This window comes from Phasianus colchicus, chromosome 2, assembly GCF_987193195.1.
Source record: "Phasianus colchicus chromosome 2, bPhaCol1.hap1.1, whole genome shotgun sequence".
Classification (NCBI taxonomy): Eukaryota; Metazoa; Chordata; class Aves; order Galliformes; family Phasianidae; genus Phasianus; species Phasianus colchicus.
In genome coordinates this window covers 31108967-31128492 of record NC_143437.1, presented here as the reverse complement: position 1 = coordinate 31128492, position 19526 = coordinate 31108967, and the positions used below count along the sequence as shown (strand labels likewise).

At 37.0% G+C, this 19526-nt stretch overlaps 1 protein-coding gene across 7 annotated transcripts in view; it reads left to right on the top strand.

Moving 5' to 3' along the window:
- Positions 1–19526, top strand: part of LTBP1 (latent transforming growth factor beta binding protein 1) — a 187540-nt gene that overhangs the window by 66930 nt on the left and 101084 nt on the right. For all 7 annotated transcript variants that reach the window (XM_090135253.1, XM_031593368.2, XM_031593374.2 and 4 more), the window contains one exon: positions 17841–18065. In XM_090135253.1, the coding sequence (XP_089991379.1) occupies positions 17841–18065 (225 nt within the window). The remainder of the gene's footprint in view (positions 1–17840; positions 18066–19526) is intronic.

The window sequence follows — 19526 nt, the reverse complement described above, 5'->3', positions numbered from 1 at the left end:
CTTCATAATAGTTTTGATGGAAAGATAAGGGAGCAGTATGTTTAAAGAAGGATTAAAAACAAGTCACTACTAACGTAGGGGCATTTTGTAATCTGTCTATGGTTGAATGTCTTGGAGCCCTTAAAAAAAAAAAAAGGTATCTACCCTATCTCTGAGTGTCATCAGTTTTACAGAGGGAGGAATAAGGAAGAGATCTAAACTGTGACTTCAGAGTTCTCCAGTTAAAAATGCGGAGTGAATTGAACTTCTTCCTGTAGGTCGAGTTGTGTCATAGGTCACTGATTTTTCAGGAACTTTTGAAGTGAGCTAAGATGTATTTTATTTAAATAATTTGTGTATCCATTTTCTTAATGTGTCTCATTAGCTAGGGCTTGTCTCGATCAAGATGTCTCCTGATACATAAAGCAGAAGCAATTTGGATCCTGGGAGATTTTTTTATTTTTTTTAACTATATTTTTAAGATCTGAATTATGCTTTCCTTCTGCTTCTTGCTTTTAAGGCCTGGTTCCAAACTTATTTTTGATAAACAGTAAGTAAACAAGTGGAAATTCTTCTGACTATTTGATACTTCGAGAAGTGCAAGTATGAAATAGAATGTTGTGTTAGCAAGTTCATACTTAAAGCAGTGAGCAGCATGTTTTCAGTGTCTCTTAAAATGTTTGTTCTTCCTTAGACTCAGAAAAGATAAATTTGCATGCCCTATTTGGAAAACTAACTCCTATGTCTAATAATAGACACCTACTATGAATGAGAAATAGGAAACTGCTTTAGATCATTAGGTTGTCATTAATCTAAGTGTGTTTGCTTAGCAGGAGCAATATGCTTGATTCAATTTAGCTTCTCTAATGTCAGATGGTTTTTAAAATTCATTATTTCTAATAATGACCAAATTAAAATTTTGTGCTTAGCTTTTAAACTTTTGTGCTGAGTTTTGGAAGATTTTTGATTTTTCAGGGAGAATAAGCTGCAGTGTCTGTATTAAAGCTGCTCAAGTTTTTCCGTGGGTTGTTTCAGATTCTTGAAACTACTTAGTTGATCCTTTCAACTAAAACGTGGTACCAGCAAGTCCAGACAAGGAACAAATCCTGTTTCCTGAAAATTTTACCAGATATGGATAAGCCATTAAAAATAAAAACCCACAAAAAGAATTTGAATGGGGAAAATGTAACTTTTCAGGTAGCTGAGACTTTGTGTGTTTTCATAAAGAGAACTCTAGCGTTTCAAAAGGAGGTGATGAAAACTTGGTGTTTTAAAAAGAAGGATCTCCTTGATGCCTGTGTGCTTCAGTGGATTTTTTTATATTTTTTATTTTTTGCTTCATTTTTGTGAATGGGATATGTTGCACAGTTAAACCAACTTCCCATATTTTTCTGACTTGGAGAATGAAAGCATTTAATCTGAGTGGAAACATTCTGCTGAATAGATGATCCTCATTATTCTGCATGATTGGTGCATGTGAAGGTTATATATGGTTTTTCAGTTCTGATGTTTCTACAGAGGCTTGTAAAACTGAGTTGGTATATGTGTGTAGGAAAGGATGCATATAGAATAACGTATGAGCTTCCTGTCTCATTCACTGTTGAAGTTCTCAGTAATGTGTCCTGTTCCTTCTCAAAATTATTCCGCATTCCCAAATACCCTATTTTTGAAATGGATTTTCTCTCTGTAGGGAATGGGAGGACAGTGACTAATTTGTAACTGTAAAGTGAAGTGGTAAGAAATTAAGAAATGTCCAAGTTAGTGTTATTCATACGCTTTAATTTCTGCCCCATTGTGCATATGTATTTAATTATAGGTTTACATCCTACTTTTTTTTTTCCACAGGATCCTTGCCTTATTCATTGCACAGGAATGACAGAATTTAATAAAGGAAGCACTCTTTTAATACTTAGGTTTATTTTTACCCTTCATTTGAAGTGTCTTATTTAAAGCAGTTTGTTCAAGCTGTTATGAATGGGGAGTTTAGGGGGGAAAAAAAAAAAAAGTATTGTATGCTCTTCAGTGGAAGTGCATGTGTTTCTGCAGAAATTTTGTGTCCACGTGCTTGGCAGTATCCATTCCAAACAGGGAATAAAAGCTCCCTGCAGGTGGAGACCAAGAAGAGTTTAAGAAATTTTTTCCCAAGATCATAGAAGATATTGCGGAAAGATCAAGATCACTGAGATGATGATAAAGTTTTTGCTCTCCTTTTCCCCTTTTAGGTCTCTTTTTAATGTGCATCAGTACCTCTGTTTCTCTTTCTAATGTTTTCCCCTGCTTCTGATCCCTGCATGGTTCTATGTATGAAAATGTCTGGTCCTTTGTATTTTGGAGAGACTTGCAAAGTTTTGAATCTCAGTGTGCATCACAGTGATCTACCTATCCTGTACCTTATTGAATAATGCTCAAATGATATTCCCATTCAAATGTTGCCACTTTCCCTATTGGAATTTTTTATCAAAGATTTTTCCTGTTCCACTGTATTGACTCTGTACAACTGCTTTTGAATATAATTGAGATTGTCCAGAAGTTTTCAATTATATACAGACAAACTTCCAAAAAGGAGCATAAACATGTTACTTATGTTTTATTTGGTCTATTGATGAAAGTAATGAAAGATTTGCCCAGTGTATTTTAAAGCAATGAGTATTTGAAGGGAATTTAGTAAGGAGCCAATTACATAAAAATTATTTTAAGAGTATTTCCTATCTAGGAAACAGTAATAATTGGAACATAATTATTCAAACCATGAAAAGGTAAAGCAGTTATTATTTTACTGAAAGTCAATTGAAATTCTGAATTTATGATCATTAATTCCTGTTGGTACTTCAGAATTTAATGTATCTTTTTTGTCTTATCAAAAAATGATGGAAATGTCTTTGCGTTTTAGAGTTGATCAAAAACAGCAATGATTTGTGAACCAACACATTTTCAGCTGTTCTTAATGTATGACAAGAGATACAAGGACAATGAATGGCATTAAGCTTTTTTTTCCAAAGGAATTGTTTTTAAACTTAAGGTAGACATCAGCTGATTTCTTTACTACTTCTTGTTGTCATTTGCTGTGTAATAAAGAGTTATTGTTTCTTTGCTACATGATACATGCCGTACTACTACATTTAACTGATAGTGCAAGACTATGACAGTTGAGGAAGATCTGTTAGTATTGTTTGACACTAAAAGGCATTTATTGTAAGTAATGCTGTAGGAAAAAATGGATGACCTATGAGGGCTTGTGTGCTGGGGAAGGCAGATTGAAAGACTAGCAGCTTTTGGAAGTATTTGTGTTGATTGGGAAGAAACTGGAATCTCTCTTGACAGCTTATGAGGTGTTCTCTGTTCAGTTTTCTGCCCATGGATTAAGAACTGCTAGAATGGTGGTATGTTATAAGAGATGCTTTCTTTTCTGTTATGAAGTGGTATTTACTTGTCAGTGGATGATGTCACTGTGAGTAGATAACTCGTGTCTGATCCATGAAGCTTGTCCCCCAGCAAATCACTATTCCTATGGGTTCAACCGAGTCTTAGCACGTGTAGCTGTATCTTCTCAAATTGCAGATTTAAAATAATTGATAACAAATGTCATGCAAACTTTTAGGAATTCCTTTTAGTAACTTCACTGTGAAGAAGTGTGGGGTTTATTTATGTACTTATTAAATGTGTTAGGTTTTTTAGTTGATTACGCTCCATCAGATATCTTAATTGATGAGGAGGTCATCTCTAGAGTAGGTGCTTAGCTGAACAACGGTTCTATAATTCAAGGCTTGTTTTTAGTTTTGTAGTTTCTGTGTGTAAGAGCAAAGTGTTACTTTGAAATAGTCTTGCTTATTGCATTTGAATAATAGTCTCATGCTTTTCTGGTGTGGTTAGGTTGTAAGAACCAATCTATTCCCCCTGTATTATCAGTTTGCCTTTTTATTCTCTGCTACCTTGTAGCCTTATTTGGTAAAAGCTTTGATTCTACTGTTCCTGCAGTAATTATCATTTCTGGCCTGTCAGACTTTATTGTTTTATGCTCTTTTTGCTGCCAGATGAAATATTTTTTTCTTTTAACAGATACTGGCAGACACTTGAAAAGTTCAGAATTCTTGGATAACTTGGTTGAAAGATTAGCTTCTAAGTTTTCTGTAACAGTAATCAAGGAAGTTGGTCAGCCTGTCAGAGCTGCTCTTGCACTCTTTCAAAATCAAGACATTAACATTTTTATTCACTGTTTTAGCTGGTAATTTGAAATATAATCTTTATTAATGATGGCCATGCTTGGGATATTTATTCATGCGGCAGCATTGTAACAGCTGTAGCAAAGTGAAGGCCAAGTGTTCATCCTCAAACACTGGACCAAGAGGGTAAAATAGAAAGATGGATAACAGTAGAACTATTTTATGAATTGTTTACATCCTCTGTCTTGTAAAAGATGCTGTAAAAAATGGTATTTCCTAGTCTGCAGGGCCAAAGCAAAACATCCGCATGTTGATTCTGGAAGGAATCGCTTATCATGATCATTAGTTTAACAGATATTCATTTTTTCCAGCCTCTATTTGTCCTATAATGTAAACTTGAGAGGACAAGGAAATGAATTTATTTACTTACAATCCAGGTAGTGTAGTGTAGGCTTTCTGAACCTGAACCTCAGGTGGGTTTGAATTCTGGCCTGTAATGCGAATGTTCCTCTGCAGTCTGGTCAGCATTCAAGGTTTTAGGGCATTTTCAGTTTTTGGTCACTTATGCTCATGTTACAAAAACAAATGATATCTTTGTTGATAACCACATCTGCTCAGAAGGAGTGCTTTCTTTCCCCCATGTATTTATCAGTACTTGTCATCAATAAGTAGTTATGGTATCCACGGTACATTTTACAGCATCTGTGAGCTTTCTTCGTAATCTTAAACTAATTACTCAAATTTGACATCTTCCCCTCTGGTTTTAACAAAGGCCAGATGCTGTTTTAAAGAAAATACATTGTTCAGCTAGACAATCTTAATAAGGTTGAACTTAGGCCTGTTGGCAACTCATTTCCACTCCTTTGCTCACCTTAAGGACTTCAGACCATCACTGTGAAGCAAAAGTCCATCTGCTCTGAAAGCACTCACCAAACTGTGTATTATAGAGAGCACAGTTTTTTGGATGTGCAGTCATAGGAAAAACCACAAATGGAAATGGTACAAAATCCACACCTGCAGCCATTCAGAGACACATGGAGTATGTTTAAAGCAAAACAGAACACAAAGTTAAAAAGCATAATGCTTTATTTTACTGTATGTGGATTTAATTTATAGGGATTAGTTTATGTATATCTGACTTCAAGTGCTACAGAAAGAGAACTAAGAGTGCATTTATTTGAATGATTACATTGTTGCATATCCAAATAAATACACTACCTTGTACAGCTATAATTTTGTTATTGCTAAACCAAATGTCTTTGCACATACCTCACTGAAAATGAAGCATATGCCAACTGGCTTTAAAAAAAAAAGTTCCCTTTGAATTATGCAAGCACAGAAGAGTCTGACCGATTTCACTGCTGGTTAAAATGTACCTTACATTACAAACGGTTCCCTTATCAAACAGTTCTGTATTTAACATGTCCTTTTGGATGTAACACAATCAGAAGGAAACATGTTATCACTGCTCTGTGCTTATCACAGTCTTTCCAAGTTCAGCCTCTCTCTACCATTTTTCTTTTTACTGTCCTCCAGAGAATTCCAGCTCTGTTCATTGTGCTACCTGTGCAACTTTCACCTTCCCACTCTTAACCTATAATGAACTCTTAGATTTGAGTAGCACTCTGCAATCAAGAGGCCTGTTTCATAGCACAGATGAAGAGAGAACTCTGGATCTTTCTTTTGGAACATGAACGGTATCTTCACTACACACATCTTAATTCTTTGAGATTTTATCTTTACATAAAAAGAATATATATGTAAAGGGGACTGTGATCTTTCAGTGAGGCACATGAAGATTTCCATCAAATTGAAGTCCATGGGAATTTTAAACTTGTTTTAAGTAAACTTCTTACAAAGTCTTGAGGTCAGGTCAATGAATAGAAGGAAAATGGCTGTTTGCTTCTCATGCAGGAAGAGGTTTGAGCTGTAAGAAGCCCAGTCATAGAGAGCATCCTCATCTGTATCTTATTCAACTAAATATTTTGTTTATTTGTCATGCTGGTTATATTCTAATTTAACTTTAAGATGATAAACTGAACTACAAGTTAAATTTTGTATTTAACATTATTCAGGTACTTCAAGTTCAGGAGAACTTGCAGCAACTTTTCTTACCATGTTTTAGGAACTCAGCCTCTCTGATATCCCCCTGAGAGGGAGCTGTGCATGGATTGAATAAGGTAGTGGTCTCCAAAGTTTTTGATAGCTCAACTCTATCAGTAAGAAATTTTTGAGTGTATCTTAGTATATGTTTTCTTATTTATTTATAAATTACATAAAGATTAAAAAACCTTAGTTTTTACCATATTTTTAAATTAACGATAGAAGAAAGGCACTTAAGTTAACAGTCTGGTGTACCCTGTGGTATGTGCACACCCCCCAACCTGGAAACTACAGGTATAGAGAACCAAAGGAGACCAGCTTCATAGCATACATCTAGTGTTAGTTTCCCACAGTCAGTATATGCCAATCATTTCTGTTTTACTTATTGTTTGATTATATTAAATTCAGCCCGTTATGTTAGGTGCTGAAACAGCATTTTTATACATAATGAGAAGTTACATAGGTCCCAGGATGCCTATTGTGGCATATGGGGCAGAAGAATTTTTTTTTTTATTACTGTACACATCCCCTGCAGCACTGCAGCGTGAAGCTTGGCAGTAGGGCTGCATCAGCACAGGGGATTTACATACACATTTAATTTCTTGGAACTGTGAGTGACCAGTCGATGCTGATCGTATTTAGGATTGTGTAGCTTGTACATTTATTCGTATAACCATTGTACGTTGTAAAAAGAACCAGAATGATACGTGTTGAAGTTGTTTTTTAGCAGATTTTCAACTGCACTTTCCCTGCAGAGTAACTTTAGCTTTCCTGTTCATTAACACTGACTTTGCCACTTTTCTTCTCGAGAACTTCAGGATTTGAGTCTCTTGCTTTCCACTGGTTTCCTCTGACCTTATTTATTACACAAACTGTGAATAATACCCTTCCCAGTATTCTCATATTGTGTCACCTCCTCTAGGTCAACTCCCTAGAAAACTTTCCACTTTCTTCTGATATAGCCTATGCCAGGAAATCTTAGATAGCTTATGTGTTGTTTTTTTTTTTTTAACTTATCCACAGAGATCCAGATTATGAGCTATTATTCATGTGTTAATGGGTATCCACTTGAAAAAGTCTATTCTGATTTTTTTTCTTGTTTCTCACACAAAATGAGCACTATGGTGATGTTACAGTAATTGGAGAGCAGTCTCCCGATGTTTAGGATTACGGACATTTTTAATGGCTGTTTTATTTTTTGTGGCTTTTCTTTTTCTATTCTAAACTTAATGTTGTCTTGTGGTGTGGAGTGCAGTGGATCAGTGCTCAAAGACCTTTAGGATCTAAGGCTGGCAGTCACCAAGTCTTATTAGGTCCCTGGGTGAGAGACCTAATAGTCAGTGATAGGGGGAACACTGGTATGTAGACTGGCCCATTGGTGTCCCATACAGCCTTCTGGATGAGCCTTTCTTTCTTCTTCTGACAGGGTGGGGAATATTGGGCAGAAACACTCCTTAGATGTCCCAGGAAGGCATGGAAAGTTAAATGAGATGGATCTCTGCTTAAATATTTGTTACTCAGTTTTTAGAGATGAGGATTCTGATGACCTGACTATTGGTCTTCAGAGCTATTGCATAACAGAAATATGACCACTTAGCTTAAATGTTTTTCATGACATTTTTTCATTTTGACTCATAGTATCCAAGTGATCTGATGTCTTAGGGCAATTCTTTTCTCTGCCTTATGCTACTGGCTGTTACTACTTTTTTTTTATTTCATGTAGGAGTCCAGTGCATCTTTTGGAAACAGCCTAATGCAGTATTGTTACAGCAGAGAACCTGGTGGCACAAACAGCTTAGTGCCTTTAAAGGCCAGTTACTGCTAACTTTGTAGTCCTTGAAGGCAGATACTGCTGCTCAGCTGGCACCAGAAAGGAAGAATGCAGCCTGGAAGGATCTTGTAGCAATGAAGATGCTTGTTAGTTGTTGAATTCTGTTGAACTCTCACTCTGTTTATTGAAAACAGATATATTACAAGATCATCTAATAGGCATTTGTATTATGCATGCACAGGCATACACAAAACTATACAGAATAGTAAGGGCCTTAAAAGTACTGGGAACATAGGAACTGCTGGTTTTCATCAGACATAGAGCATACTGGTTTTGGCCTTCTCATTTTGACAGTGGCAATTAATAAGTTATTCAGGACTGCTTAAAATGATATACATGAAATTTTAATACTGCAGCATACCATTTTGCTGTATACACATATACTTGTATCCTGCAGGAAATTGTCTTAAGAATGATGATTATAAAGCATTGCTACCATGCTACTTTTTCAAACCTAGGCTTTCCTAGTGAATTTAGTTCAATTGCATATGTCTTAAACAAAAAAGAAAATTATATCTAAAATTTATATTTACTGTAGAAATCTGAATAAATGACTGGAGTACCTTGTCTATATGTGTTAGATCATTTTCAAAGGTCTGATGTTAGCCATTTGCAATGCAGTAATTCCACAGCAATTAGTGTTGGTTTTTTTTTTCCTTAGTACCCAGTTTCTAGGCCTGGTTACATTCAATATATCAGAATCAGCTCTAATATAATCAGTAGATTCATCAAATGTAGTCAGGACAGGACTAGGTCATCACTTAACGCTCTCTCCATGTCTCTCTAAAAATAGAATTTATGTCATCTCAGATATTGAGAATATTAGAAGCAGATTTAACAAAGAGTAAATGTGAGAATCACACATGTTAGGATGCATGAGCCAGGATCCTTGTGTCAGTTGTTTCTCAATTACCATTTTAACTACACTCTTTTTATGTTCAATAACCACCACCTTAGCCCATTTCTCTTAACAGGGCATGCCTCTAATTTTTCTGGTGACAATTGAATAGTCTAATAGTTTTGGTTTTTTTTACATCCTATTTCTTCCACAGTGTAATAGGTTGTTGTTTTTTCTTTTCTTTTTCCCCATATGTTGATCAGATGGTCTTTATTTCAGTCACCTAGACACGGGCCTCTGGTGGCATTTGACATGCCTTATGGCAGTGGTCTTGGAAAGGGGTGGTATGGGTCCTGTGAGAGAGTTAATCTTTGGATTCGCTTTGAGTGATAGGTGACACACCTGGGGGCATATCTGCTGGTTGACTTTGTGGGTGCATCTTTATGAAAGCACTACCATCAAGCTTTTCTTCTCAAGTTTCTCAGAGTACTTCATTTAAAACTAAGGAAGCCATAAGAGTAGTACGCTGAAATTGTCTTGCCTGTTTAAGTTTTGGATTTCTTTCTTGGATTACTCAAAAATGTGTGTTTCTCTAAAATATGTTGTTACCTTGTCCTTTATGATCTAAACACACCGCCTGGTTTTCAGTGTCAGGATCTGTTATACTTGAAGTGTCTTCACTGAAGAGTGACTGGTGCCCCAACATTTATATTTATTTATGTCTTTATAATGAAAAATTGACATCCAGTGTGATTCAGCTTTCAGACCAAGACAGTATGAATGTCAGCATCCACATTGGAGGTGTGTGCTGAAATCTTCTTTGCCATCAGTAGAGATCTAAAATTTTTGATAATATGATAAATTCTAATAAACTCTTAATACAGACGCTTAAAATTGGTCAGTCGAGTAGCTCTCATGCATACATTGACTATTTTAACTGCACTGGGAGAAGCTGTTATTAACAACTGAGATTTAGACACGTAGCTCTAATTTAAACACCCAACGTTAGTGGTGTTTAATCTGCAGGTTGTACTCCATCTCTTGTCTTAGTTTGTTTCCTGTTCCTTAAGTGGTTCCTGGTCCATGGCTTAACCTCGTGCATCCGAATTCACTTAATTTCCAGTAAGTGTGAGGCTCTTTCTGAGGGCTGGGACCCTCATTCCAATGCTGCAGCCCATTGTACAGGTTGCTTCTTGCACTCTTGCAGAACTCTGATGCTTTCCTGGTGTTCCAGAGAGGGTGGCAGTCCCTCAGTGTTGGTCACGTGGCAAGTTTGGGGGGTCTTTGTTAGAGGGATCGTAAGAGATCCAGGCCAAGCATGTCCATTGAGAGCAGCGTCTGGAATTAATGAGATTACTGATGTAAATAACTGTGGAAAGAACAAAAGCAACACCTACTCTGTTCCTTCTCATATGGAATCTCAGCGCTTTCCATTTACTGTGAAGATAGCATCCCTCCTCCTTTTTCATAAGTAAGTAGTAGTTCTTTTCTAGTGGATACTGATTTGTTATGCACAGTGCACCTTGTCTACAGTGAGTTGATAGCATCACTAAATGATGCTAATCGTTAGACAGCCTTTCAGCAATTCAAATGAAGTTCAGTTACTTGTGGAGGTAATGATCATCTGAGAGCTGAGCCTATACTTCTCAGCTGAGTTAAAAAAAAAAAAAAAAAAAAAATTTAAATGGGGAAAGTTGCTGTTGGCAGGTGTGAATATGTAAAAATGCCTGAAGATGTAGGTAATTTGAACTTGAATTTGTGAAATTTTCTGCCACTTGCTTTCCTTGGTAATTGTCATGTAGTGCTGCATCAAGTAACATCACAGATGTTCCTCTAAATAGCCTTTAATGTACTGCACGAGTTGTTAAATTGTTGCTGATAGTGGTACATAGAGGGGCTTGAAAAGAACTGCTATGAATACAATTTCATTTAAAGAGGTGTATCTTCCAAAATCATGAGAACAGCAGTAAAGGTATTAAGAGAACAGCTAGCGTTTAATTTCTGTTTATAATCATGTTATTGCAGATCTGTAATAATAATAATAATAAACTACTATTGTAGTTCTCGTTTGTGGAAGTTTGCATTCAACAGACATATTGCAAGGAAAATAGATTTTGTCAATGAAAAACACAAAGTTTATTTAGAATAATTGTGTTACAGCAACTTGAAAATGGCTGTCTTGGTGATCTGGAGCTGAGAGAGTGTGTATCCGTAAGGTTTTTCTTTTCTAATGTAAACATTCAGTAATTTGAAAATAACTAGACACAGGCATCATGATAGTTGTTGAGCTTCCTTAGTGCAATGTCTTTTCACTTTTATTTTTTCTTTTTAAATATGTACTTATGTACAATACATATACATTTTTCATGGAGTAGAGAGAGTTACAAAAAGAGAAAGCTGTCTGGGAGTTTATTTCATATGTTGAGTGGAAGAATCCTTTTAGAGTAAGAATAATTCGCTAGGATCCTGGACCAGCATGTTTTAAAGTGTAAAATCATGCCTGCTCAGCCAGCTTTAGTGACTGCTACTTGCTCCTAGTAATTCTACCAGCTTCAGTCCTCATGACTGAATTGAAGATGAGAACAGTGACTTGAATCCAAACCTCAAAGATCTCTAGACTCTGGGATGTTTTAAGGGCAGCGACCTGTACCAGTCTTCCTAATAAAAAAATGTGGTTGCAATTAGATCAAAGGGAAGTAAAGTGTTACTGTTAGTCAAGTGTGATTCATTCTCTTGCTCAGAAATTCCCTACTAGTTGAGTACATCCCTTGACTGTGATGTTGACTTACATCTTTAATGTTTACAATCTTGAAATGGCATGTGTACTTAGTAATAAACTAATTAAATGACCCAGGTAATTAGCTTAGCATTAATGTTATTTTGTTGAGAGGCGGAGATTTTAATGAAAAGTGAATAAATACAGTTCCTAAGCTATGCCATCATTCTGCTTGTATGCTTGTTTTTAGAATTATTATAATGGTGGGAATGTAAGAGTATGGTTTTGCCTACTGAAAATAACTTCTGCAGAAAGAATTGTGTTTTGGAAGCATTGAACTTCAGGGCTGTTCTTTGTGGCTAACATGATTTTTATTCTGAGTTGTTTTTTTTTTTTTTTTTTTTTTTTTTTTTAATTAAAACATGTGAAGCTTGTTTATTTTGGCAATAATTTGGTTTTCTTGTCTGGATAAACTGCAGAACTTACAATCCCATTCCCAGCTGGGACTGTGCTACTTTCTGAAACATCCTGTGGTAGTAATAGTTTGAAAATGTAAGATAGATAATTCTAACAAAGTTAATTTGTGATAGCTGAGAGAACAGTTTAATTACTGCATATTTTTGTTCAAACTGTTTGAAGTAGGTTGCCATATGAGCTTTTCCCTCCAGTGCTGTATATCTTTTTCCAGAGGAAACATTTGAACTGTGCTGCCTTTATCACATTCAGCATTTCGGTTCTATATTTATTACTGCATTGCAGCATTTGGATTCAAAATTTGTTTAATAAGGTCCTTATTAGGGTTGTTATGGATCTGCTAATAAGCAATGTGAAGATGATGGTGCAAAGGAGCACATTCAGTATAGACCACATAAAGAAGCGTGCCATCTGGAGTGATGTGACACAGGGCTGTTTTCTACTTGTAAACATGTACTGGGAGAGAAATAAAAGAACTAAAATGTGAATTTTAAAATGCAGTAGTCACTTCAGTATGTGTATCTTCTTAAGTAGCTTATTTTATGAAAAACTTGAAGCTCAGGATTTCACATGTAAAGGAGCATTAGGTAGCCACTTGGAATGTACTGTGTTGACAATTACAAATATAGAAGCTCAGAATAAGGAGAAATCAAATCCTAGGAGTATATAAAATAGATGTTAGTGTTTTTGTTCACAATTGGTGTCCAGCAAGTCTGATAAAATCAGCCTCTAATAATGAACTGCTTCAGCAGGAACATTCTTGGAACTCTATCTATGCTATTTTACTGTCCCCTGTTCCTATCAGTTTGCATCTTGTCATCGTATATGTTTAAATTCATACAGTTCCAGGGCAATCTGCATTTGTGTAAGCTTACCTAAATCTAATTACACTAGTAGTTAACTAATTCATTATTTTTTTTGCTACGGAAATTTCTATATGTCTTGTTCTCTCTAACATTTTCATAAATGACTTGAATACAGGATTAAAATGTATACTAAGTTAGTTTGTAGATGACAATTGGTAAGAGCCGTTGACTCCCTTGATAGCAGAGAGACCTTGCAGAAAGATCTTTACAAATTGGAGGACTGGGCAACCACCACCTGCTTGAAGTTTCAAGTGCTGGATCCTGTACGTTCAACAGGTCAACTCCGTATATATGTGCAGATTGAGATGAGGCTGGAGAGCAGCCCTGTGAAAAGGGATCTGGGGAGTCATGTTTGGCAACAAATAGAATATGAGCCAGCAGCGTTCTGTGTCAAACCAAAGGGCCAAATGTGCCTTGGGATGCCCAGGTCCAGCACTGCCACCAGGTGAGGGGGAGGGGTCCAGCTCTGCTTTGTGTGACCTCACCTCCAGCACTGGGTGTGGGCTGGGGGCCACAGCATGAAAAGGACATGAATGTATTATAAGGTGTTCAAAGGAAGGCTACAAAGACGGTGAAGGGTCTGGAGGAGAAGAACCACAGCATTACAGGAAGATCATTCTATAGGATATTGCTACCCTTCAATGCATATGCATGCAGTCCCTTCTTTCTGAGTTGGAAGATCTGTGCCAGTTTTTGCATTTTCTGTATTCTTAATAACATGGAAGAAAGATGCACAAACTGCAGTGGGAAATAGAATAACTGTGTAGTACTCAGACAAAATCAACTAATTCATGGAAATGCTGTGATCTAGTGAGCAGTATTGAAGTTCTTGGAGAGTTTATTGATGTACTTGAATCATGCTTACACTGGAATAGTTGATAGTGAATAAGTCAAAAAGGCAAACAGTGATGAGGGAAAGTGTGAGATAAACTTGTCTGTTCCCTGAGGTGCAAATGAAAAGGGATTTGGAAAGCTAGATGAGGAACATTTCAAAAGTCATCTTCATTTTCTTCAACAGTTTGGCTGCAGGAAGGGAGTTTACGTACATCCTCAGGGTTCATTTTTGTAAGTATAGGCTATTTTCTAAGGATTACAAGGATTTAAGTTCTTGGAATTTGTTTTGCTACACATCATTTTGATTAAACAAAAACATTCAGTCTTGATTAAATTAGTTTTTTTGGAGCTGTTCAAGGTCGTCTGAGTATCTTGAAAACAAATTAGGTGATATAGTTACAGTCCAGTCCATAGTCAGGGACTTATGTTGTAAAGATCCTCTTTTTTTCTCTGAATCCTGCCTTTTTAGACTCCCTATGAAGGCATCTGAAGCACAGCATCACACCAAGCTGTGCCAGATCAGGGTAATCAAGGCCTTTGATGCCAGAGAAATCAAAGCTTGTAATTACCAGTTAATTGCTCAAGAAAAAGGAGAAAACTTAGTGTTTCTAGACACTTAAACAAGTCTTCATGTATCTAAAGGATGAATATTCGTTTGTATTAACAGATTGTTAAATCTGTTCAATTGTATGTTGCCAGTTCCTTAGTATACCATTAAGAGATTCAATTTACTAGTCATCACTTGTGTAAAGTGAAGAATTTGTTGCTTTTCTTAGGTCCTTTGTTTTGTTTGTAAAGATACCCACATGTGAACAGAAATTTCATGTCATCTTGTGCAGGTCTGTCTGTGTTTTTATCAGACTCTGAGCAGCTAGAAGATTTCACACCATTACAAATGTTTTTATTTCCTTCTTTCTCCCCTTCCAGAGGAAATGAGGAGGAGCCCAGTGAGAATCAGGTTCCAATGGTTCCTTTGTCTGAATGGAAGTTATGAATATATGTGCAAAACCAGCATCTTCTAACCGTCTCTCCCAGTGCCTGGGTCTGGGTTTTGTCAGAATGGTTTTGTCAGAATGTCCCCTATGCCTGCTGGCAGCTTTCAGCCGTTCTGTTTGTTTAAGTTCTTTAACCTCAATGACAAAATAAAACAAAGCAAAAAACTTTCATCAGAAGTTGAGCTGTTCAAACATCCATTGGCTTTGTATCCTGTTTCTGCTTTAAGTGGTCCTTTCCCCAGGGCTCCTTGCTCTTAGTTAACCTGTTATTCCCAAAGCCTTGTCAAAGAAAAGTGGCATTTACTTCCTCCACCCTTTTGGAGGCCTACTCCCTTTCAGCTCACTTTTCTTGAGTGGTCTGTGTGTAATCCTAGCTCTGATAAAATGAGTTGCTTGTGATTTCCAACACTGCGTCATAATTGTAGCCCTTTCTCTGTCCATAAACTACCTGAGGAAGCACCAGAAGTAGCATATGTGGGCCTATTATGCCTATTTAAAATTGCCAAATATATTAGTTCAATGTTTGTCTTTTTCTTCTTTTTTTTTTTTTGACAAAGTTCTCTATTACTCATAAAGTTTGCCATTTGAGATTATCTGGTTTAGCCCTAACATACACCCTATTTGTTCTTACATGGCTGAATAGGAATCAGAATTGTATAGTTCCAAATTTTTATTACAGAATTTTATGTTTTCAGGTATATGTAATATAGTCTCATTATTTAAAGTTCGTTTTTCATGCACTAGGCCAGACTATTAATTTTAGACTTGTCTTTTAAGTAGTGCTTGTTTGCACTTAATTGCGCAAGTTACTTATGTGAATAATCACTGTAAATCACAGGAAGAGAGGACAAGAAGTCCTATCCTGTCATTATCTTCCTGTCCAGTATGTTTAGCACAACTCTTTGAAGCAGAGCTTTTGGTCTGCTTTCAGGAGAGGAGCCTCTGTCCAGAGAGAGGTACCCAGTGATGCTGCCTACCAGAAACCAACTGCTTTATGGGAACAGGTGCTCAGAAGAAATTGATAGGTTTTGGTGGAAATAATGAGTATATTTGTATTATTTAAAGGCTGTTTTTTGCTCATTTCCTTGTTGCTTTGGGGCCAGAGAGAACAGAAAGAAAGTTGATGGGTTAAGCTTTTTACTGCCTTCCTCAGTGAGACCTTTTGATTCACATTACTCCTCTCAAATGCCCAACTGCTATCACCTGACACTACTTAAAGCTGTGTCATTGTGCAGTGTGTTCTCAGCCTTGCTTTGGCAGATCTTTGCAAGCATCTGAGAGTCATTGTGCGTTGTTGCCATTAAGGTAAACCTGCTCACTCAGCCAGTACATAAAGAATTGGTGTGAGAGAATTATCTTGTTTTCATTACTATGGGGATCAAATTGTCTTTCATTCTGTTCTGAAATGTAGTCTTTTCTGCAAGGATGTTTTTTGTATGCTTGGATGAAGTCACAACAGCTTTCTAATGACTGAAAAATCAAGGTCTGTCATGAAGAAGGCTAGGCTGCCTTTTGAAGGCATCTAAGCATCTTGCTGCTGATTTGCAGTGCTATGGCTTGAAGTACTTTTAGTCCACTTATACAAACTGAAAAATTGGGTAAGGCAATAAATATATTAAATAAACACTTGCAGAATAGGGCAGAAAAAACAGTTTTAGTTGTTTATGTTTTGTACTGACCCATCTTGGTGATGAGGTGAGCACATCCCATATCCTGTCAATGCTATGATGCTCTGCTCCAGGGCAGTCTAGTTGCTGTGTTTCTGTAGCACTTCTGGGCCAAGTGAATTACACAGCTGCTCAGTGTCCTATTTGTCTTCTTGCGACACACAACACACGAGTTCTTTTTCCAGTACTGTTATTAGTATTAATAATGGCAACAAGCTGTGGCAGTCCAGAGATGATACCCCTTGGGCCAACAAGCTCCAGGTTCCTAATGATTTTGTGTTATCTACACTTTTACATTTTTATTGTAATTCAATATAAACTGAGCCATAGCAATCCAAGAAAATTACAGAATTGCTGCAAGTCTAGATTTTTTTCTTATTTTATTCATTCAGCCAGAGTCTTATCTTAAAACAGATAACAAATGGATACTCTTGTTATTTTTCCAGAAATATCAAACTTCTGAAAAAAATGACCTTAGCTTGCCTTGCACAAAATTACAGTATTTTTCCTCTTCTTTTTGCATCATTTAATTCTTGGAAATGTTGACAGCTCAGCTAGATTGTCACTGATTATAAAGACCTATGCCACATTTTTAGAATGTACTGAGTTGTTTGTATGTGAGTTAAGAAACATTTTTCATTTAATGTTGATATTTTTTTTTAATGTTTTGTCTGATAGTTTGCATTGCTGTAAATGTGCAAATACTGACTGGCACGGAGGTAATATTCCTTCTCTTTATATTAGAATTTCAGCATTTTAATGACTTGGAAATTTGTCTCTAAAATCATTTTAGTAGAATTTACACTTTTATAAGGTTCATTGACAAGTATGTACAAATTCTTTTATCTGAGAGAGAAATGTCAAGCAAAAACATGGGCACTCAGTAAGAAGTTTTCTTCCCAAGAACAGCTAAGGTTTACAATGAAAAGAAGTTTTCCTCAGTACAGTCTACTCTCCAGTGGAGTTTTTCCATTGTCTTCCAGAGAAGCTTAGATGGTTCAAGATTATAGAAATGGGAGGCTGACTGAATAGAAATACCTGTAAAGTAAAGGTGTAGCCAGGCACAGTATTTAGTGTATTGCTTAACACCATAATAAAATAGTGGTACCTCTAAAAAAAGAATGTTCTTGCTGTGTTTGTCATGAAAAGAAGATGTGGACCAGGCAGAGGGCGCAGAAGGAGGGTAAGGAAGGTGGTTCTCCCACAAAGTAATCAAGAGTATGTCAGATAGATAGCCATTCCTCAACTGTCAGATGAATAAAGGTCTCAGCCCTTTTCCTTTCCTCCTTGACTGCCGTGTGACATGTAGTCAGATAATACTGACTATAATTACAGTTGAAGTCATTAACAAGACTCTTCTTTCTGTTTTTGTTTCAGTTATTTGCCACCTTCCCTGCATGAATGGAGGCCAGTGCAGTTCTAGAGATAAATGCCAGTGCCCTCCTAATTATACCGGCAAACTTTGTCAGATCCCCGTGCAGAATGGCAATACTCCAAAGCTGTACCATCATCCACAACAAATGAATAAGGCTGTAGGATCACAGATTATCCACTCAACTCATACTTTACCACTGACAATGTCTGGACAGCAAGGTGTAAAAGGTAATTTCTTTTCTTGATAGAATTTTTTTTTTCATTTGGAATTGATTTTATTTACTTATCAGAATTGGAAAAAAAAAAAAAAAAAACTAACATAAAACTAATTATGCAATCTATGTTTATCTTTGTTATATCAATTGGCAGAGTCCTGTAAGTTAATTTAATAGCTTTATAATGTAGGGAGGCCATGATATCATTCAATTAAACAGAACAGCCTTTCCAGATAGTATAACCAATATCATAGGAAAAAAGAAAAGGAAAAAAAAGAAGTTTTTTCTACTACTACATAAATGCTGTAAAGAAGGTGGCGGAAATAGCTTCCAGTGACATGTTCAAGTATTAGTCCCTAAAGCTCTCCAGAGTGTTTCTCACTTGAAAAGGGGTATGGTGGTGTGGGAAAGCACAGAAATGCATTTAGCAGCACAGAAACTTATTTCTGCGGCTATTTAACTCCAGATCAGATTATTGTAGACAAAATGGTGAAACATAAAAGTACTCTTTAAAATTTTCAGATTTAGAGTGCCTGTCTTAAGAACACAAAATAGATCTCTGCTTAAGAGTCTAACCTCTTAAAGATTTTTCCTGTCCCTCAATTCCACATTAGAACCATCAACAGTTAAAAATCTTTGCTTCCCTTTTGCATTACCAAATGAAGATGTTGTAGGGAGGAATGGTTAATTTCGTTCAAGAAAAGTGCAAAACATTTCACCCTGAAATGGCTAATAGAAATCAAAATTAATCAGCACATCCGCGCAGCGGTTCAAGACCTGGAGAGGAGATCTGTGATAATTCTGCATGGGAATCATAGAATGGTTTGGGTTGGAAGGGACCCTTAAGGTCATGTAGTTCCAACCCTTATCAGGGGACTGGAGCACCTCACCTATGAAGACAGACTGAAGGAGCTGGGCTTGTTCAGCCTGGAGAAAAGAAGGCTGCAGGATGACCTCTTTGCAGCCTAAAGGGAGCCTACAAACAGGAGGGGAGTCAACTCTGAAAGGGTAGATAACAGCAGGATAAGGGGAAATGGTTTTAAGTTGAGGGAGGGAAGGTCTTGGTTGGATGTCAGGGGGAAGTTCTTTACGGAGAGAGTGGTGAGGTGCTGGAACAGGCTGCCCAGAGAGGTTCTGGATGCCCCGTCCCTAGAGGAGTTCAAGACCAGATTGGATGGGGCCCTGGGCAGCCTGGTCTAGCATTAAATGAGGAGGTTGGTGGCCCTGCGTGTGGCAGGGGGGTTGGAGATTCATGATCCTTGAGGTCCCTTCCAACCCTGGCCATTCTGTGTGATTCTGTGAACCTGCCTACTATAGGCGGGGACACCTCCCTCTAGACCAGGCTGCTCACAGCCCCATCCAGCCTGGCCTTGAGAACACCTCCAGGGAGGGGCATCTGCAACCTCTCTGGGCAACCTGTTCCAGTGTCTCACCGGCCTCACAATAAAGAATTTCTTCCTAGTATCTAGTCTAA